The sequence below is a fragment of the Eptesicus fuscus genome, chromosome 4 (assembly GCF_027574615.1).
Source record: "Eptesicus fuscus isolate TK198812 chromosome 4, DD_ASM_mEF_20220401, whole genome shotgun sequence".
Classification (NCBI taxonomy): domain Eukaryota; kingdom Metazoa; phylum Chordata; class Mammalia; order Chiroptera; family Vespertilionidae; genus Eptesicus; species Eptesicus fuscus.
The window spans coordinates 65,224,522-65,245,908 of NC_072476.1; the positions used below are offsets into that span (position 1 = coordinate 65,224,522).

At 35.9% G+C, this 21,387-nt stretch overlaps 1 protein-coding gene across 4 annotated transcripts in view; it reads right to left on the reverse strand.

Moving 5' to 3' along the window:
* Positions 1 to 21,387, reverse strand: part of RASA1 (RAS p21 protein activator 1) — a 95,733-nt gene that overhangs the window by 31,936 nt on the left and 42,410 nt on the right. For all 4 annotated transcript variants that reach the window (XM_008162089.3, XM_054715085.1, XM_054715087.1 and 1 more), the window contains 8 exons: positions 20,733 to 20,885; positions 19,603 to 19,738; positions 17,679 to 17,749; positions 12,694 to 12,811; positions 8,518 to 8,549; positions 3,806 to 3,858; positions 2,509 to 2,659; positions 590 to 668 (listed from right to left, as the gene is read on the reverse strand). In XM_008162089.3, the coding sequence (XP_008160311.2) occupies positions 590 to 668; positions 2,509 to 2,659; positions 3,806 to 3,858; positions 8,518 to 8,549; positions 12,694 to 12,811; positions 17,679 to 17,749; positions 19,603 to 19,738; positions 20,733 to 20,885 (793 nt within the window). The remainder of the gene's footprint in view (positions 1 to 589; positions 669 to 2,508; positions 2,660 to 3,805; positions 3,859 to 8,517; positions 8,550 to 12,693; positions 12,812 to 17,678; positions 17,750 to 19,602; positions 19,739 to 20,732; positions 20,886 to 21,387) is intronic.

The following is a 21,387-nucleotide window of genomic DNA, read 5'->3' on the forward strand; positions in this document are numbered from 1 at the left end:
GCAGAAAACTGCAACCAGCTGATTGAAACACGGGGGAATATACAAAACACCACTCAGATCCCCTCAGTGCCAAGAGTTATATGACATACCCATCTACCCACATCTGGTGTTATAATGCCATCTATTTCAGATCATCCTCTTCTTGCCACCTCACAATATTCAAAACCCTTCCAATGGTGACTTCCACAAGTAAACCTGATCTTTTTCAAGGTAAAATGCCATATTTATTGTAGTGTTCATTTATTAACTACTTAATATGTGTAAAACTAGGATACATTTTTTATTAGGTTCTTATCTTTAAGTGTCACTGATGAAGTTTTAGTATTGTGCCCCTAACCACACCTTTCCTTCCCATTACTCTGAGGTTTTTACTATATAACTTCACATAACACTGTGACTTTTAGGAATAATATGTCTTAACTGCTAACCACTCCCCCTGTCCCAATTACAAAAAGAAGTATGACATCAGGAAAAACAAAGTTTTAAATTCAATCCAATTTTAAATGCATGAGTGTGTACATACACATATCACCAAAACTGCATTTTAAAATAAAATGCTAATTATTGCAAAAAGAAAAACAACACTGACCTGCATTGGTACAGGTTCCTTAAGATAATAACCTTCAACAATTTGTTCTTTCCGATAGTGATCTATGATGTCCCCAATACTGTTAAAATAAAAATTACTTACATTGATATCATTTGTCTCATAGTAAAGGTGATCTATTTGCAAGTTTTTCCAAAGCATATAATCAGAATACATTAACAGACTGTATAATCATAATAGTCATATTATTTTAGAAAAATAAGAATGTTCCCAATATTGGTTTACAATCAGAATACCTTAGTCAGAGATTCCAATTTTTTATACACATACTTAAAAGTCACTATTAAGTGAGAAAAGAATTAAAGGTCTACTTTTAAAATTTTTAATAAGAGTATTTCTGAAATTGAAAGAAGAAACAGAGAAATGCCATTTATTAATTAGCAAGTAGTAAACTAAATTTTTATCATCAAAACATTTACATATTCTGCTTTTATAATAACAATAATAATAATGTAGAGTTAGGTCATAAAACATATAAATAGCAGATGAAAGCAGAAGAAGAAAAAAAGAGTAGGAGCAAATCTTACATGTAGGATTATTGTAAGGCTTATTGATGATTTTGAGAAACATCAATCAGTTGGTGTACAGGACAACACTCCAACCAACAGAGTCACTGGCCAAGGCAATTATTTTATCTTTTAGAAAAGTCTCAAGTTAGGCATTTATCAATTCAGTTAAGAGTATGTGTTTAAAATTCAGTTTTATAGATTCCAAATCCCCAGAAAACTGGACAATGGGGAAAATTAATTTACCTTCCTAAAGAGCTCAAGTTGCAACTAGCTAGCTATTCAGTGAGGATGTCTAGATCAGAATGTAATGTAGAAAGTACTCAGCAGCTTATTTGTAAGGTGTGCAAAAGATCTGTCTAGACTCACATCTTCCATTTGATGCTTTATCAGTGTCTAGTGAACTTCTCAAAGCAATAAGAACTGTTTTTGGTGTGTGTGTTTTTGTTATTCTGTGTTTTCCAAACAAACCAGCTCCTGAATCCCTATATACTCAAAGGTCAAGCTGGAATTGGGAGAAATTCTAAATGGAACAAAGAATGACACTGTATTTGAACTTTCATTTTAGCTTGTGCAAAACTCAAAATAGGAAAACAATACTACCTAGAGTTACCCGGTAAGGGAAAACCTTTATAGTCAGAAGTAAAATGAAAGATGACTTTCTGTTATGCAAAAATAGGTGACATCCTAGCATATGGTTTCTTTATTAATTTACTAGAGGCCCGATGCACGAAATTTGTGCAAGAGTAGGCCTTCCTTCCCCTGGCTGCCGGCACTGGCTTCCCTCTGGCACCCAGGACCCGGTCTTCCCTGGCAGCCCTGGCTTCGCCCAGAAGCAGCCCGGAAGGTCATCCAGAAGGACGTCCAATCTAATTAGCATATTACGCTTTTATTATTATAGATTTCCTAATCAAGTGACTAAAATCCATTCTGAGTTTTGGGACATGCAAAGAGTTTACTTAGAATTTTAAAGATGAGAAATAGGAACCATAATTACAAATAAGAAATATCAAATTTGAGAACAATCCAATTACATTTGTAGTAAGACTCTGGTTACTCTTTAAGAACTTTTTTCCTATTAAAATGCCTGATAAAAGAATGTATTTTCCTTTCTTAAGTGTTTTGCTCTCCTACAGATAATGATTTAGCAAATTTGCTGCATATAGCTTGTTCATAAATAATCAAAAAATTGTATAAATTTGAGGAAAATAAGTTATTAATTTATATTCATGTCTAAAGAATTCTTGGACATTACTACTCAATTATTAAAGGTTTTGTAACTTTAGATTTTAAAAAGTCAGAAATATTAATTTTGAATCTGATATGGTTATATTACTGAGATTTCGACTATTTTTGCAAAAGTAAAAGAAAACTAAAAAATTTCTCTCAACTTACCTGTTATAATATCGGCCTCCCATCATAAACTGATTATTTGGTGTTGGACATATTTTAAATCGCTGAATATTTTCACTGGTCCGAAAATAAAGTGAATAGTCACCAGGGGTATTGTCTGAGGGCCTCACAAGAAAACTGCAGACTTGGCCAACTGTAAAAATTAAGCTGTTAGTTTTATTCCCTAATTATCAAATAAAAAGCATTAATATAATTGCAAAAGTACAATAAAAAATCATAAACGCATACTAATTTTCACCAGGAACTTATTTTATAATAAAGATAATCTTAAGACTTAAAAAAACTTTTTTCTAGTTATGAGTCACAAAACCCTTGACGTTGCTTGTCTTTATTATATATTAATATAGGACAGAAACCTGCAACAGTGCCTTTTGGTTAATAATGTCAATACCTGTCAAACTTGGAAAAAATAATCTAAGCACAGTTAAGGGATATTAGTTAAAAATGCCACATTTTTTTGTAAATCCACTTAGTAAAGAAAAATCTAAAAAAAGTTACAGTAAATTTTGCTTAGGAATATTCTGTACTTTATCAATGTTTCTGATTAAACACTAAAAAGTAGTGACTATAATAAAATGGTAACAAAAGCTTACAAAGGTAAATTAAAAACAATTGAAATATTTCCTCAACTTATAAAAACCAATACACATGCACTATATTTCATTCAATAGGAACAGTCCTGAAAAGTCATAGAAGCAAATCATTATATATTAATTTTAGAGAAGTCTTTTTGATATCTTTAATTGGCAGTGACTTAACACTAAGACGCATTTGCCCTCTCTCTGTTTAAATCCTAACGATATAGATCACAACTTGCTTGCTTTTAGGAAAGCACAATAAACCCTCAAAATATCAGACTTAATTTTTATGTAAATTACAAATTGTTCCAATCATTCCACCCAGGCACTTACTACTAAGTCATTTCATGTTCAATATAAAGAATTGGAATTAATGCAAAATTGTGTATGCAAGTGCTTATGTGTACTTTTAAGGGGAGAAAAATCACAAGAACCCCTCTCATCTGGTGCTGCTTTTGGAGAAGAGGACAGGGGTCTGAGGCAGAAGGAAAACATCACTGAATGTTATACTGCATGTATGCTTTCAACGAAAAACACCAAAAAACAAAAACACAAGTTTCTCAGTGCTGAGTAAGAAATTACAATATGCATAAATATCAAATGAGTGCTAAAGGCAAAATAACATGATAAAATAGTTGGTTTGCTTTTTTAAAGTATTTTTAAATGAAGACATCAGAAAAGGCAAGTGAATATACGAGTACCTGTCATTAGTAAATTATAAGCTTCTTGTTTGGAAATTTTCCCATGGAACCATCTTAAAAAGAGAACAGTATTTTTGGCTGTTAAGTATAATTCAAACTGACAAAATAAATGCAATACAACTGATCAATTATCTCATTCCTTTTACATGTAAGTTACAACACTTTATAAACATGCATAAATTCAACAAAACAAGAAAAATTAGGATCTAGTATGAACTACAATTTCCATATTAATTACCAATACAAAAACAGCAATGATTTTAATCCTGATAATGACAAAGTGTTACATCCTTACATCACAGCTAGTGTTCTCTTTTCTTTTTATTGGAAGGAAGGGGTGGTATAGGTAGAGCCCACTATAAAACCAGAATTTAAAAAAAGGTATAAATTCTCATATTTCTCTCAAAGTAAATTTTTATATAATATATGATAAGTTCTCTCTTCAAAAAAAAATAAGTAAGGCTGATTCAGAGTTTACTGAAAATCAGAAAATAAGATTTAATAGATGACAACTCCAGATCAACTCTCTACCACTTTGCCATATATTCTTAGGGTCTACAATTGTTTTTAATAGTGGCTTAAAGAGCAAGTTGGAAAGTAGAAATACTACCAGAATAAAAATATAAGTGCTCTAAAATCCAATGTTACAGGTTTAGAGGCTATTCACACTGTTTTAAACTATCCATACTATTACTGATCAAAGTATTAAAATGTAACTGAATTTTTACCTTTTCACATGAAATGAATGAATGGAAAATTAAGCTTTTAAATGATCTCTTTAACTCTATGCCAACCATTAACAGATCTCCTGGGACTCTCAATGCAAATTATGAACAATTAAAAGTCAAATATACAACACCTGGAGCAGTCTGGGTGGCCTTAAAAGGTAGTAAGATTCTATATTGCATTCAATTATATTCTAAATGATTATTTACTACAAATGCTAAAACAGGATTTCTATATTCCATGGAAGAGTTGATTAAATTACCTCCAATCCTATATTTACATAGCTAGAATAAAGGGGAAAAGGGGAATTTTAAGGAGGAGAGACAACAAATGAAGTTTAGAGAACAAATTGATAATATCGTTTTCTGAAAGGATTAGATTTGAGTTTCTTCATTCATACATTTATTACCTATATGTAAGATGTATATATTTCATGCACATAGTTTATACCACTGACAGAAAGACCAATCTCTGTTTTTTAGGAAGTCCCCATACTAATAAGAAAAAGTGACAAAAATACTGTATAACTATAAAAACAATGTAGAAAAACTAATAAAGCATAGTGAAAGAAAACTATGTGCTCAGGGCACTTTTGAAATAACAGAGAAGGGGCACACCAATTCTGTAGAGAGCATACAGTAAAGGAAGACTTCTTGGGAAGAGGGATATATGAGTTAAGTCTTTAATAGGAATTAACCAAAAACAATGGAGGGGATTTCTGGCCTAGGAAGTACCTTGAGCAAAGGAGAAAAACAATAGTATGCATTTGAAGATCTTCAAGCTGGAGAGTGTAATACTAGAAATGATAAAAGAGAGGACTAGGTCAGAGGATCCTTTTAGGTCCTACTAGGTAAAGATGGTGGAGAACCAGTAAAACGTTTTAAGTGATAAAGTGATACAGTCAGATACATGTTTTAGATGATTCTGACTATTGGAAGAAAGGATCTGCAGAAGCTAAAGCATTAAGGAAGACCAACTTGGAGGTTGCTGCTACTCATCAAGTCCTGGTAAGAGATGAAAAGAGCCTGACCTGGACTACAGTGAAGACTGAGAAGAAGGCAAACATTCAAGAAATGTTTTAGAAGATAAAATTATCAGGACTTGGCATCTATATTACGAAAATAAGGAGCTGGAAAAACCACAGCTGAAGTTATACCACCTATTTAATCTCAAAGGGCACTGATGGGCGTTACTGAGGATGCTTCATTGCCAGTCTCCACCTTAAGAAATTAGAAGATGACAAATACATAAACCAACAATGCAAATTTAGTTTATGCTAAATACCTAATGAATAGAGAATTATAAAGTTCAAAATATTGAATAATTACAATGTTATTAAATAAAAAATGATTTCCAAGTGAAAGTGGGAATAACACTTTCTATGCTACAAGAAAACTGGATATTGTTTTAAATATTTACTAGCATTTGACATTTTTTCTTTTTTAAATATATGGTATTATTTTAATAGGGATAAAAATATAGATTTCTAGCTGCTCTTGAAATACAAGAGGATTTCACAACACTAGACTCCCATTCTTGCACACATCAGTTAGAGTGGTCACCATACTGCAATAAAACACTTTCTAGTTTTCTAATCCCCTCAGTCTTCCCTAATGTAAAGTGTGGGTGCCAGTTGCCGTTTTATTACCACAATGTTGGTTTCTTACAGTAGGGAAATAGTTCCACGTACCTTGATCTCTATCAAGAGAGAAAATAAGAAGGATCAAGACTATTTTAATTTGCCGAAACCAGTTTGGCTCAGTGGATAGAGCGTCGGCCTGCGGACTGGAAGGTCCCAGGTTCGATTCCGGTCTAGGGCATGTACCTTGGTTGCAGGCACATCCCCAGTAGGGGGTGTGCAGGAGGCAGCTGGTCAATGTTTCTCTCTCATCGACGTTTCTAGCTCTCTATCCCTCTCCCTTCCTCCCTGTAAAAATCAATAAAATATATTTAAAATAAAAAAAAGAATATTTTGAGAAAAATGGGATATACACCTAGTCCGTTTCATTTGTTTATATTATCTGTATGTACCCTCCAGGCATTCATTAGAATCTGTAATTCCTGATAGTAGGGAGACTTCAAACTAATAGAGTGAGTAAGGTACAGTGTCTCACTGATGAGAGCCTATTTTGCAGCAACACAGAACGATACAGAAAATGAATTCATAAAAATACCTCATATGTTCCACTGAAGGAAGGGTGGGGAACTAAATAAAGTAGAGTATTTAGCTTAATGTTTTATGTTCTAATGATCAGAAACCAAATAAGCAAATATTTGAGAGGCAAGCTTTAAATTCCACCCATTAATGCTAACAGAATGGCAAGAAAACAATGTTTCACCAGAAACATATTAGAAGATGAGGTTATTAAAATGAGTCGAACAGAATTGGGATTAAGAGTTCAGATCTTCGCCCTGGCCAGGTAGTTTAGATTACAGCGTTTTCCTGATAAGCCAAGGTTGCGGGTTTGATTCCCGGGTCAGAGCACATACAGGAAACAACCAATGAATGCATAAATAGGCGGGACAACAAATCTTTCAAAATAAAATAAAATAAAAAACACCAAAAAACAACAATAAAACACCCAAAAATGAAAAACAAAGAGTTAAGATTTTCAAGAACAATAATACAATGCAAAGCTGAAACACCACATGGAGTGATTTCCCATAAGAGGTTATTGGTTACAGTTAGTAACTTCTGGAATATAAAAGACGAATGTGACAAGAAGCAGTGTAGTAATGCTTGGTCTTTGAATTAGCCCTTACAAGATATGTAAAATCAGCCTAAAAAGATTATGAAAATAAAGTCCTTGCAGAGTCTTATATGGTAAAGAACCATAATCTGGAGGAAAAGTTCTCTATCCACCCCCTCAAATACTTGAATCATCCTATATGATAAAAGGCTAATATGCAAATCGACCGAACGGCGGAACGACCGGTCGCTATGATGCACACTGACCACCAGAGGCAGATACTCAATGCAGGAGCTGCCCCCTTGTGGTCAGTGCACTCCCACAGGGGGAGTGCTGCTTAGCCAGAAGCCTGGCTCACAGCTGGCAAGCTCAGCGGCAATAGCAGGAGCCTCTCCCACCTCCACAGCAGTGCTAAGGATGTCCAACTGACAGCCGGGACTGCAAGAGGGCACAGGCTGAGCTGAGGGAGATCTCCCTCCTCCACCCCCCGAGTGCACAAATTTCGTGCACCAGGCCTCTAGCCCTATATAAAAGCCTAATATGCTAAGTGTCCAGTCATCCGTTCAACCAATCAAAGCATAATATGCTAATGATATGCTAAGGCCGCTCAACCCCTTGTTATGACGTGCACTGACCACCAGGGGGCAGACATTCTGACTGGTAGGTTAGCTTGCTGCTGGGGTCTGGCCAATCAGGACTGAGTGAGACGGACTGAACACGCCCTGGAGCCCTCCCGTGGTCCCCCCACCCTGGCTGGCCAACTTCCCGCATCCCTCCCCAGCCCCAATTGTGCACCCATGGGGTCCCTCGGCCTGGCCTGTGCCCTCTGGCAATCCGAGACTCCTCGTGGGATGTTGGAGAGCCAGTTTTGGCCCGATCCCACAGGCCAGGCCAAGGGACCCCACTGGTGCACCAATTCATGCACCGGGCCTCTGGTAAAATACATAAAAGCATGGTGATAAAAACAAAAAAATGCTATTAATAAATCAATAAGAAAATAAAAAATATGAGGAATTGTGACGTTCATAATGTTATTAATGTAATGTTTACTAAAGAGTCTTTAGTTTAGTGATATAAAATTTATATATAGGTATAAGCCACCTTCATTATTTAGAAATAACACTTTATCACTAGGTCCTCAAGAAAATATTTAAACAGCAGTTCCTAAGTCAAATAAGGTAAATTTTAAGTCAGCCACCAAAGTTATCAATTTTTTAAAAAATATTTTTTGGCCAAAGTTACCCAATTAGTAGGTTTACAATTTTTTTCCCCTTTTAATAATTCATACAAACTCACATTTTGCCTTCATGTGGATCTTCTTCCCGGCCCTAAAGGGAAAGATATTAAAACAGTATTTTGTATAATTAACTATTAACCTATTTTTATTAAAATTAATAAAAAATCATACCTTTAAACATTTCTACCCTGCTCTTTACACACACACACACACACACACACACACACACACACACACACCAAAAGGTGTTTCTGTTGCAGAAATGTCTTTAACAAAACTCTCTCCTTACTATTCTTACTCTAATTCAGGCCCTTTTCTTAAACTATTACAGTAGCCCAACTAGTGCCCTATCCTGCCACTCCAATCCAGATTCATCAGTTTGTCTTACATTAAGAAACACCAAGACAAAAACAAATACATTTTTAAAACCAAACCTTTAATACCATCTACTGCCTAACAAATTCCTCATTTTACAACCAAAATTCTTTATCAAATGACTCAAACCTATGTTTCCATTCTCATACTAACAATTCTCTTTAGGTATCTATTCCATTGTCACACATAACTTACCTAATTGCTTATCTACATTCTCCCAACACTGTAACTTATTTTACTTAAAATGTCCTTACCACTCACTGCTTCCTGTTAGTTAAAACCTAAACCATCTAGACAGGATCTATCTGAAACACCATCTTATAAGTGAGGAACTGAGTCCCTAAAATGTAAATATGAAATTTTATTTTGAATAGAAAGGACATCCTTTTTTCATCCATCCTTTGAACTTTATCTTACTCTATTTGACACTCCTATTTTTTAAGATATACCAGTGTTATTCATTCTATTATAGTGACCATAAGCATCTTAAACTCTTAGTTAACTGTTTCCTTGTTAACACTCATCACCAACACAACCACCAGCACAATGCTAGGCGTATAATTTTCACTGAAAATACAGGGCGGGGCAAGAGTAGGTTTACAGCTTTGAGTGCACAAAACACAGAGCTAATTATTGTATTACTAGGAGCCCAGTGCGCAATTCAAAATCACGTGGCGCCACCCACCCTGGAGTCGCCAGTCTGGCCCTGCCTCCCTCCCCAGCCCCACAGCAGCCGCGGCCACTGCCGGTCCAGCCCTGCCTCCCTCTCCAACCCTTGAAGCAGCCACAGCTGCTGATGATCAGGCCTACCCCCAGTGTAGGCGTGCAGAGGCCCCTGCCACCCGACCCCCGATGCTGCGTGCGCAACCTCCTCCTGTCTGGTCGACTTGTTACGGCATCCTGGTTAATTAGCATATTTCTCTATTTTATACATATATTTGTTTTTTTCCATATGAACTGTAAACCTACTTTTGCCATACCCAGTATAAGTTGAATTGTAGTTTTACCAAGCTTAGTACCTGGCACTAAGTTTTCAATGAATAATGAAAGAGAATAGAAAAATTACCTGACTATATATGGATATACTTCTCTCAATTATGTTCTCACTCATTAAATACCTAACCAAACTAAAATCAAACATTCACTTAACGCCCATTATATTACAAAGCAGTATACTAAAAAACATTACATAAAAACAGATTACCATTGCCCAAAAGGAGTTAATCTCTACAGAAGAGGTTTACACAATAAATCAATGTTACACAATGTAATGAAATATAAAATTAAGGTGCTATGGAAATACAAGATGAAACAATTTAACCTAAGAAAATCTAGAAATGCATAACACTTCTGTGAAAGAAAGGGCAACACCTAAACTGAACGGATAAAGATGAATCAATTTTACAAGGCAGCCTAGCAGGGCAGAAATGTCAAGGAAGAGGGAAAAGAATAGACCCAGAGATAATCATTCATTCAACAAATATTTACTGAATGCCTACTAATGCCAGACACTATTCTAGGCAATGGGGATACATAACTGAGTCAGAGACAAACTCAGTTTACATTCTAGATTTAAAACATGGAAGTCTAAATGTGCCTGGAGAACAGTAATTAGAATTTCAGAGTGGGAAATTGTTTAAATCCAATCACCAACTTAATTGAATGCCTGAAATCTAGACAACCTCTGATGGCTTTTCAATCTACAAGGAATCATCACTCTGTTCCAATGAAGATCATAATGAAAATTTATTCTGAATATTAGAGTAAAAGATTTTTTATAACTCCAACTTGAAACTAGGCCACTAGTAATTCAAAGTATTACTATATTCATTTTTAGAAGCCACATCACACTGTTTTCACACTGTTCACTCATACTGAGTTAACTTTCTCTTATTTTTTTTCCTTTCCTTGTATTGACTTTAGGTCATGTCTCCTGATCTTAAATTAAGCAATTTCTTTTTCTGTACTCATTAGGTAACTTTCACTTATTCTTGAGGAGAAAATTCCAACATAAAAGTTTTAATTAAGAAATTTTGTAGTAAAACCAATACAGGTAGTAAGTTTCTTCAGTTTGAACACTTCTTGCCTATCTACACTAATAAAAGAGAAAGATGCAAATTGACTGTACCTCTGTGACGCCCACCAGCCAATCATGAGTATGCAAATTAACCCAACAAAGATGGCAGGTTAATTTGTATACGCAGGCACAGAGCGAAGACTAAAGGCTCCGCCCGAGAGAAGACTGAAGACTGAAGGCTCCACTGCGGCCGGAATCAAGCCTGAAGGCTGAAGGCTTGGCTCCACTCCACTGCGGCCCAGGTCCCCAGTGCCGGAGGAAAACCGGTGCTGGCAGCCAGGGGAAGGAAGGCCTATTGCACGAATCTTCATGCAATGGGCCTCTAGTATGGAATAAATATCTCTCCTACTGTAGAATACAGAATACTAATCTAAGGATTCGAAATTCTAATCTTAGCTCTTCTACTAAGTAACTATTGTGCCTATGAGTATAGAATATATCATACCATTTCCTTAACTCCTCATATAACTTACTTCTACATATCAAGATCTGGCTGCCAGAATAGGCAGACAAGAGAACTAATAGCAAAGAAAAATATTTTCCATTGCTGTGTTCCTGCAACAATAATCAGAGCACAGGTTTCACAGCTTATTTCCAGGTTCATGGCATAATTTAAAAACATTAGTCCTGGCTGGTTAGGCTCAGTGGATAGAGCATTGGCCTGCAGAATGAAGGGTCCCGGGTTCGATTTTGGTCAAGGGCACATACCTCCATTGCAGGCTCGATCCCCAGCTCTGGTTGGAGTACATGTGGGAGGCAACCAATCGATGTCTCTCTCACATCCTATTTCTCTCTCTCTCTGTCTCTCCCCCTCCCTTCCACTCTTTCTAAAAATCAAGGAAAAATATCCTCAGGTGAGGGTTAACAAAATAAAAAAATAAAAACATTAGCTCTGAGGGTTGTAAAAGATAAACAAAAAAACATTCCATTTTTCTGGACAAATCCAAAAGGCAAGGGTGAATTCCAAATTTGTAAAATAATGTTTGCTACGTTTCAGTGATACTTAAGAGTATTGTCTCTGAAATGCAAATGCTGCTGGAATGCTGACCTGAAAATGTGCAAACTTGATTATTTATACTGTTACTAATAATGTATTATGTGATGACAATAAAAACAACGGGAATACTTAAAATGTAGAACCATAAGATAATATGTGTATAACATAACTGAGTTTTTCCAAGGTTACTGGAAAATTATACATAGATTTGGTAGATAAAGAATTTGAGATTCAATGATCAGTGACATAACATCATTTATGAGGAATATCAAGAAGACAAAAGGAATACAAATAAGCACAAATGCTAATACATTTTTTAATTCTTAGAAACTCATAAAACCTGAAAATTGGCAGCTATAGATTAAAACATGCTAACTTGGCTATTTTTTTTAATATATTTTATTGATTTTTCACAGAGAGGAAGAGAGAGGGATAGAGAGCCAGAAACATCGATGAGAGAGACATCGACCAGCTGCCTCCTGCACATCCCCCACCGGGAGATGTGCCCGCAACCAATGTACATGCCCTTGACCGGAATCGAACCTGGGACCTTCCAGTCCGCAGACCGACGCTCTATCCACTGAGCCAAACCGGTTTCGGCTTGGCTATGTTTTTAATAAATAAATAGCAATCACTAATAGTAAATACATTTTAATAAAAATTTGTGAAGTGAGGTTTATCATAGATAAAAATGTATTCATAGATAATTTCCCTGATTATAGACAAGTTCCACAATTTTACAAAAATTTAGAATTCTGAGAGTGAGAAGAACAGAACAAAACTTACCACCTCTTCTACTAGGTCTTCAACAATTAGGCCTTGTTCATCTGTTCTTAGATTTGTAACCCACATCCACCCATCTTCTAATTCATTATGAACGATGAACATATCTCCTTTTAAGAAACTGAAAATAGCAAGTATAAAGGTATTGACATTAAAATTTTAAACTTGAAAATTAGAGTAATCATGTAACACACCACAGAGATAATAATGATACCGGAAAATGCAACGGATTAAAGTCAAATACCCTGGGATTTTTGTCCTATTTCTAGCATTATCTACAAGTAAAATGTTTTATAATTAAAAATCTGAATTAATTTCCTTGTAGGTAAAACAGATTAATAAATGTCCCTGGACTATATGTATCATTGGATTATGGTTAGATTCAAATTGGAATTTTTGTAAACAATAATTACATGTGTATTGTAGGCTTTGGGGTATAACTCCAAGAAACCTGAACTTGGAAATTTAAGTGTCAATGTTATCTTTCAGAGGTAAATTAGATATAAAATTATAAACACAAAATAATTAACTCATTACACATACACAAGATACTTACTTTAGAAAAAGTTTATTTAACATAAGCACAATTAGCCTTATGAAAAAGCTTACAAGAATTAACAATTTTCTATTAAAAACATTTGGTTTTATTTAATTCATTCAGACATCCATGAGCCAACAAGTATAGCATTCTTTCTTTAAAAGTGGTACCAAGGAATATATTATGAGAACACATGCAAGTTTTTTGTTATCGATTTCTGAGTAGAGGGATGCCTATACTACCTAGTTCTTTTCATAGGAATCTAGATGTTTTCAACCTCCACACAATCACAGGAGAAATATGTTGTTGATGTATGTCATCAATGTAAAACCATCAGTAATTCCTTGAACTTTCCTTTTTAGGCTTGAATAAATGCCTCTGAAGGCTTAAGGTTTCAAGATTGGTAGGATACTTCCATTGATCCTATTTCAATATCCATATGTGTCATATATTTCTTTATCAATTTTTCTTTCAGTCTTAATATTCACAAACTGAAGTTCAATTAGGTAAATCTAAAAAACTTTTTTCCAGGCTATCTCAAGCTTCACGGTTTCTTGGACAAGTTTAAGAACAAAATACTTGTATACAACACTTTAGATGTACTCAATTTGAATAAGCATAGAATACTGCATTCTATATTTAAATAGCTTACTTTTATTTTATTTTACTTTTTAAAAATTTATTGGTGTGACACTGGTTAATAAAACCATATAGGTTTCAAGTGTACAACTCATTAAACATCATCTGCACACTGCATCATGTGCTCACAACCCAAAGTCAAGTCTCTTTCCACCCCATTTATCCCCCCTTTGCCTGTTTCTACCTCCTCCCACCCCCGCCTTTCCCTCTGGCTATCACCATACTGTTGTCCCTTGTTTATGTGTTATATATACTATATTTTTTTTCCTGCATAATCCCTTCAGGGAGGTTGAGGGGCTGTTTGCATTCTATCTTGATTTCCACAAATCTTGTTAATGGTAACCAATATTTTACTAGCTGAATAGCAGCAGACTTTACCACTTAAAAGTAAATTTTTCCTTTTTAAAACTAACTACATTAATACATTCAATAAAATAGTTATTAATGAGTAAAAATGGGATTACATATGGACAAGAAAAAAGAGAAATGAGAAGTGACAAGTGTCATTTATTGGTCAAAAGCAGTCATCTGAGTGTTTATTTTTGGCTTCTGTCATTGTTGCTATACTACTAACTTTTTATGGTGCAAAAACACAAAAAAAATTAAAAATAAAAAACTTATCAGCACAAACAATATAATTATAAGATTCATTCTATATTATTTTGCATTTTTCACCATAAGAGGTTAAAGTACTTTGCTAAATCTCATCAATCTTCAGATATTTTTACCTAAAAAAACTTCACAGGTATATCCAAATTTCAAAAAGACTCTTAACGTCAAACATATTTTTATCGTAAAATTAAAATGTATACAATTCAAATTCTTGTTTAAATTTTCATCTTCCTAGATCAGTATTTCTTGATTCTGAGGCAGTCTCTCAGGACCCCTTTATATTCTTAAGAATTGGTACTTTAAAAGGTTTTTATTTATATGGGTTTTAGCTGTTGATACTTATATTAGAATTTGAAATATAAATGTTTTTAAATATATAATAATTCCTTTAATAATAATATACCCCATTACATAGTAATAAAGCATGAAAAATAATTATATATAGTTTTTTTTTAAGTTTAGTGAGAATATTCATGTTTTACATTTTTTCAAATCTCAATGTCTGGCTTAACTGAAAACTGATAGATTTTCATATCTTTTTTTTTTTTTTTCATTTAATCTGTTGCAATATATTTTGCTTAAAGTACATGAATATCTGACTTCACACAAATACGTAGTTGTGAAAGTGATGAATATTTTAATAGCCTTTCAGATAATTACAGATGATATTTTAACAAAAACTCAAAAAGTGGCACTTTTTTTAAGGTTAGCTGTAATGTGGAATCCAAAACTATATATCAATAAACTTTCTGTACCCATTCCAATGATAACCATTTGTGGATCTCATACTTTGAATGGATCTTATACATAATTTTGTAACATCATGCTCGATCATTTAGAAAATACTAATTTACTGAGCTATGCAGATCTTCCAGATGTAAACACATTGTACATTATCAAAACATCACATTCTTTCTACCACTCTCATTACATATTTGGAAAGTTGTCAAATTCTTGAAGGCAGATATAAGATTTCCAAATTCTAATTTTTGCTTGAAAGCTCAAATTAAATTTTGTCAATGGCAACAAATACTGCCAGTTATGTCCCTTGAAGTAACAGACTCACTTTGTTAAAAAAAAAAAAAGGTCAAATACTTGAGAATGAATAACCATAGTTTGCCTCTCATTTTCTTAAGTAAAAATGGTGTGCACAAAAGCATCTGTTTCAGCTCTAAACCCACTGCTTTTCCTCAAGATACTGAACTTCACAGTGGATATGCTATGCTTTATTCGTACAGTACTTCCCATTTCATCACACAGAATACTTACAAGAGGCATAGTGCCCTGGCTGGTGTGCCTCATTTGGTTGGGCATCGTCTCCTGCACCAAAAGGTTGCTGGTTCGATTCCCGACCAGGGCACAGATCTGAGTTGTGGGCTCAATCCCCAGTAGGGAGCAGGCAGGAGGCAGCCAATCAATATTGCACTATCACAACGATGTTTCTCTTTCTCTCCCTTTCCTTGCCCTCTCCCTCAAAAAATCAATAAAAATATTTTTAAAAAAGAAAAAGTAAACATACTTAAAAAAAAAAAAAAAAAGGCATAGCCAAGGGTTGAGATTTAGTAAAATAAATATTTCTTACTGTTTCATCAAGAACAATCTTAAGCCCTAGACATTTGGGCTCAGTGGATAGAGCATCAGCCCTTGGACTGAAGGGTCCATTCCAGGTTCGATTCTGGTCAAGGGCACATACCTTGGTTGCAGGCTCGATCCCTGGTGCCAGTTGGAGCTCGTGTGGGAGGCAACCGATCAAATGTGTCTCTCTCACATCAATATTTCTCTGTCTCTCCCCCTCCCTTACACTTACACTCTCTTTAAAAATCAATAGAAAGCCTTAACTGGTTTGGCTCAGTGGATAAAGCATTGGCCTGCAAACTGAAGGGTCCCAGGTTCAATTCTGGTCAAGGGCACATGCCTGGGTTGCAGGCTCGATCCCCAGTGGGGGGCACGCAGGAGGAGGCCAATCAATGATTCTCATCATTGATGTTTCTATCTCTCTTTCCCTCTCCTTTCCTCTCTGAAATCAATAAAAAATAAATAAATAGAAAAATATCCTCAGGTGAGTATTAAAATAAAAAAAATTTAAAAAAAGGAGAATAACCTTAAGTGAAACTGGCTGTTTTGTTTGTTGTCTAACTGCACTGAGGGAGCACATCAAACTCAAAGGCTAACACAGGCCAAACAAACAAGGTTTAAGTTTATGTGGACCGTAAAAAAACAAAAGCTGCAATTTTAATAGAAACGTAGGTTTATTTCGATAGAGACATGCTGAATACAAGGGGCTGAAATAAATGAGTAATCATTAACATAAAATAATAGAACATTTTAATAAAAATCAATATTTTTCTTGAACATTAACTTATCAGACACTGAATAACTGCAAAAATTAATAAGTGTAACATAAATAAACCTATTTTTCTTATTCTCCAAAAGCGAAATATTTCCTGTTGCACACACCAAACAAGTCAGTACAAGACTAATGGTGTGGCAATAGGCTACTAAAATATTCGCTGCCAGTATTAGAGGAGAGATTTGGTGCGCCTGCGTGTAAGAAAAATGAATGCAACACGATTATAGTAATAAGTCATTAGCAAATGTTGTAATTCATTGTTAATAACTAGAGGCTCGATGCACGAAATTCGTGTAAGAGTAGGCCTTCTTTCCCCCGGCTGCCGGAACTGGCTTCCCTCTAGCACCCAGGATCCAGGCTTCCCTCCGGCTGCCAGCAGGCACCCGGGACCTAGGCTTCCCTCACAGCCCCAGCTTCGTCCGGAAGGTCGTCCATCCAGAAGAACATCCAGTCTAATTAGTATATTACGCTTTTATTATTATAGATTAAGTATAATAGGATAGTGTAAAAATTAAGTTACAAAATGTTTATTAAAACATTTCTTACATACCGTTATATTGGCTGGGCTGCAAAAATATTTGTTGTGGGCCGCGAGTTTGACATGCTTGGTATACAGCTACTATCTTGATTTGTGCTAAGGCCAGCAGTTTTACTGCCCATTACTTATGTACCATCAGTGCAAATGTCACAATGAAAAACGCAAATGTCTTATTATTATCATGAACAGTTTTAAAAGCACCTTTACCTTGCTGCATGTTATTTCTTCAAATTCCAAAACCTTCCTGATCCAAGAGCAATAAGTTACTGAAGTCTTTCAAATGCCGATAAGTGAGAATATGTTATAAGTACCTTATTTCATCAGTGTCTGGAACTTTTGTGTAAGGCAGAATGGCTCGAACACGCCTCCTATCTTCTACTGGCTAAAAACCATAAAAAAATGATTTGCAAAAGTAAATAACCTTTTTATATCAAAGTCAAATCAAGTATGTCCACACAAAGTGAAAACCAATAAAAACCAACAGGCTCATTCAAACTACATCTTACTGATGCTCTAAATACCCAAAGCCTGTAAATGTTTGTCTTGTTTTTATTGTTATTTTTATAGAAATTCTTGCAACAGTATAACTTTTTATCAAGCGTTATGAGCAATTAGTAAATCCTAATATGCAAATTGTTCGACCGGGAGTTCAACCGGAAGTTCAACCGCTCGCTATGATGTGTGCTGATCACTGGGGGCAGCGCGCAACATGGCGGGCGTTGGCGATGCGGCACTGGACTCTGCGGCCCCGATGGGCCCCAATGAGAGTGGGACCGTGGCAGGATGGTGGAGCAGGTGAGCAGGCAGTGCCAGGCCAAGGTGGGTGCAAGCAGGGGCCCATTTGCCCCGCAGACAGCGACCAGTGGCGGTGGGCAGGCCGCTGCCCAGCTCCCAGGCACTGAGGGAGCCAGGCTGGGAGCCAGGCCCCGACTGATCGCCCCACAGACAGTGACCAGTGGCCGGCAGGCCCTGATCACCCGATCAGGGCCGGGCCTCAGGCTGGGATGGGGAACTGGAGGTAGGTAGCAGTGATCAACATCCTGTGGCGCCCAGGTGGGGGGCTGCGACCTCTCACCAGCTACCTGGGGGCGGGGGTGACAGGGACGGGGAGGTGCGGTGAGAATGTGGGGTGTCTGCTGAGCTCATTCTCACTCCCCCTGCTACCCTCCCCTGGGATGCCAGGGCTTGCACGCCGGGGAAGCCCCAGCGCTCAGGTACCGGGCATCCACGCAGCCTCTTCCAGGTGAGCGGGGCCACAGCCTCCAGGACTGCATGGGCCGGTCAGGCTCCCCATGGGTTCATGCAGGAGCCGGTCTACGAGGCCGACCTGGAGAGAGCACACTGCCCACCCAGCTTCCATGCAGTGACACTCAGCAGCCCACGCTGCACCCCAACCCGCGGCATCCGGCTGTGCTCACTGCATCTTTCTGTGGGTACTCGGGCGCTGTGACTCAGGTGGAGGGGGGTACACGGGGGCTCAGGGCTCAGCTGCTGCCCAAGACCAGAGGTCAGCTGGGATCTGCCCTTCCATGCCAGACACTCATGCTTCGATCGCTGGCCAGGCCTAGGGACCGCACCCATGCACAAATTTTGTTCACCGGGCCTCTAGTTTGAAATAAACTATATGGAACATATAAATTAACCTTTCTCTGCTAATATATATACAGTATATATAGAAGGCATTTCAGAATCTTGCAGCAACTTCAGCATTAGCACCATGATATCACTAATTATTTCTCATTCATTCAAAAATATTTGTTAGGCTATCACTATACAGTACTATAAAAAAAATCAAGTAACTTAATTACAAAATTACAGAAAAATTATGTTATCTTTTATCTTAAAGAAGTTGTCAGTTTTGTACTGATACTAGGGGCAGAATTGAAGTTTAATACAACAGATACTTCTTAAATTATATTAAACTAGAGGTCTGTGCAAGAAATTCGTGCACGGGTAGGGTCCCTAGGCCTGGCCAGCAATCATGGCCCATCGAGGCCTTCCTTCCCCTGGCTGCCGGCTGCTGGGCCTTCCTTCATTCCACACTGCCCCCTGGTGGTCAGCGCACATCATAGCAAGCAGTCGAACTCCAGGTCAGTAGAACTCCCGAGGGGACAATTTGCGTATTAGCCTTTTATTTTATAGGATAAACATCACAAGAAACTGAATGAGAGCTATTCCAATTAGTAAAGTGAAATAATAAAGTTTTGAAAGTTATTTTATTCAAGTTTTACTTGCCTCTGGTGGTGCAACTGGATAAAGCAATTTTTCTCCTTTAAGCAAACAGGAAACATGACTGTAATAACCTATTAGGTCTGACAGTGAAGAAAAACGTCTTCCACCAATGTAGTAATCTCCACACATAGCAATAATCCTATTTGTATAGGAAAAAATACAGTATAACAAAAACCTTTAGAGATAATTTTGAAGACCAAGTTCCATAAAGAAATTATAAATCCATAATTTTCATACTCTTTTAACTGTATCCTTGTGTTAAAATACTACTTATTAGTATCTTCACCATATGCTAATTACTTGAGGTTATTTCTTCTACAAAAATATATGCATGCATTTCATAAGAAATATATGTTAACACATAATAAATCTCAATTACACAATTCATTAAAATATTTGTGAATCCATACTCACATACGTCTTCTCGCTTTCCCTATGAATGACTGAATAGCAATTTTAATAAAAACCTCTGGCTAAAAGCAGCTTCTAGATCTCTTGAAATATTTACACAGTACAATAATTTCCATTCTACATGTGGTACTAATAAAAATTAAAATACAGTACAGAATATAACAGAACTCTTAAAGTTTATATTAAAGTCTAAAAATCAAGGGTATACAAATATTTTATCCATTAACATTATAGGCATTAGATGATTTTTTCAATCATGCCCATAAAAATAAAAGCAAATAAAATATGTATATATATTTATACATACTGACTTTGATTATCTGTATTTGTAAATCTACATGCCCATTTAATTGAAATGAATATTTGTAAAGAGTTTCAGAACAGTGTAACTAAAATGAAGGGGCACACACCTTTGACTCTTAAAAATTGTTTCCTGTATTTTTTGTTATTCTGTATTTCTACTTTACCACTTAAAGTTTCCTTCTAATTTAAAGAATTTATACTTTAAAAGAAATAATTACATTTGGGGTTAGTACAGTAACACCAGTAATAAAACTGCTCTTAAACAAAAATATAAACATTCAACATCTATTCTAAATTGCTGATAAATCATTGAAATGAAAACAAATTTCCTTTTCCATTATTTAAATGTCACTGAGTCATTCACCTTTATTAAAATAGATATTTTTATGAACAGCCTCATAATGGAAATAAAAACTTACCTAAAATGGTTGACAACATTTGTCTGGCTAAGAAATGAAAGTACAAAAGACCCTGGCCTCCGATCACTCTCTCTTATAAGGTAACTGCCGGACTTCCCTGCCTGTCTGAGGCGTTCTTCTGCCATAGTTCTATCAAGTTTTCCATGATACCACCTAAGGGGAAAAATTAAGAGATTAGAATAAAAATAGCAACCATAAAATTACTAATGATAGTTGAGTTACTAGAGGTTATAAATACCTTTGTAACTTGAACATTTACATTGTACTCTGAAGCAGTTTTTCCAGTTTTAACTCAATTGTTTTTAACTTCTCAGTCTCTCCAAAAGAATTCATTTACTTAGTTTTCAATATGTTCTATAAGCTTAGGCCTAATCATCTCACCTAATAAACTGCTTCCATTTCTGCCCATTTCTCTACCACCGAATTGTCTGTTCAAGATACAAACACTTACTGCAATCAAATCCTTACTTAGAAAAATAAGAGTAAGATGGACAATGGAAACAAATGATTAATTTATTACTTCTCTACATACTAAGGGATCAAGATTGGACATAACAAAGCACATGGCACCTGTGAGAAAATAAAACTTCATTCCATTTTAGTGTTTTGCCCTAGAATAGGAAAATAGAATGACACTAATGGCTACTTTCTAATT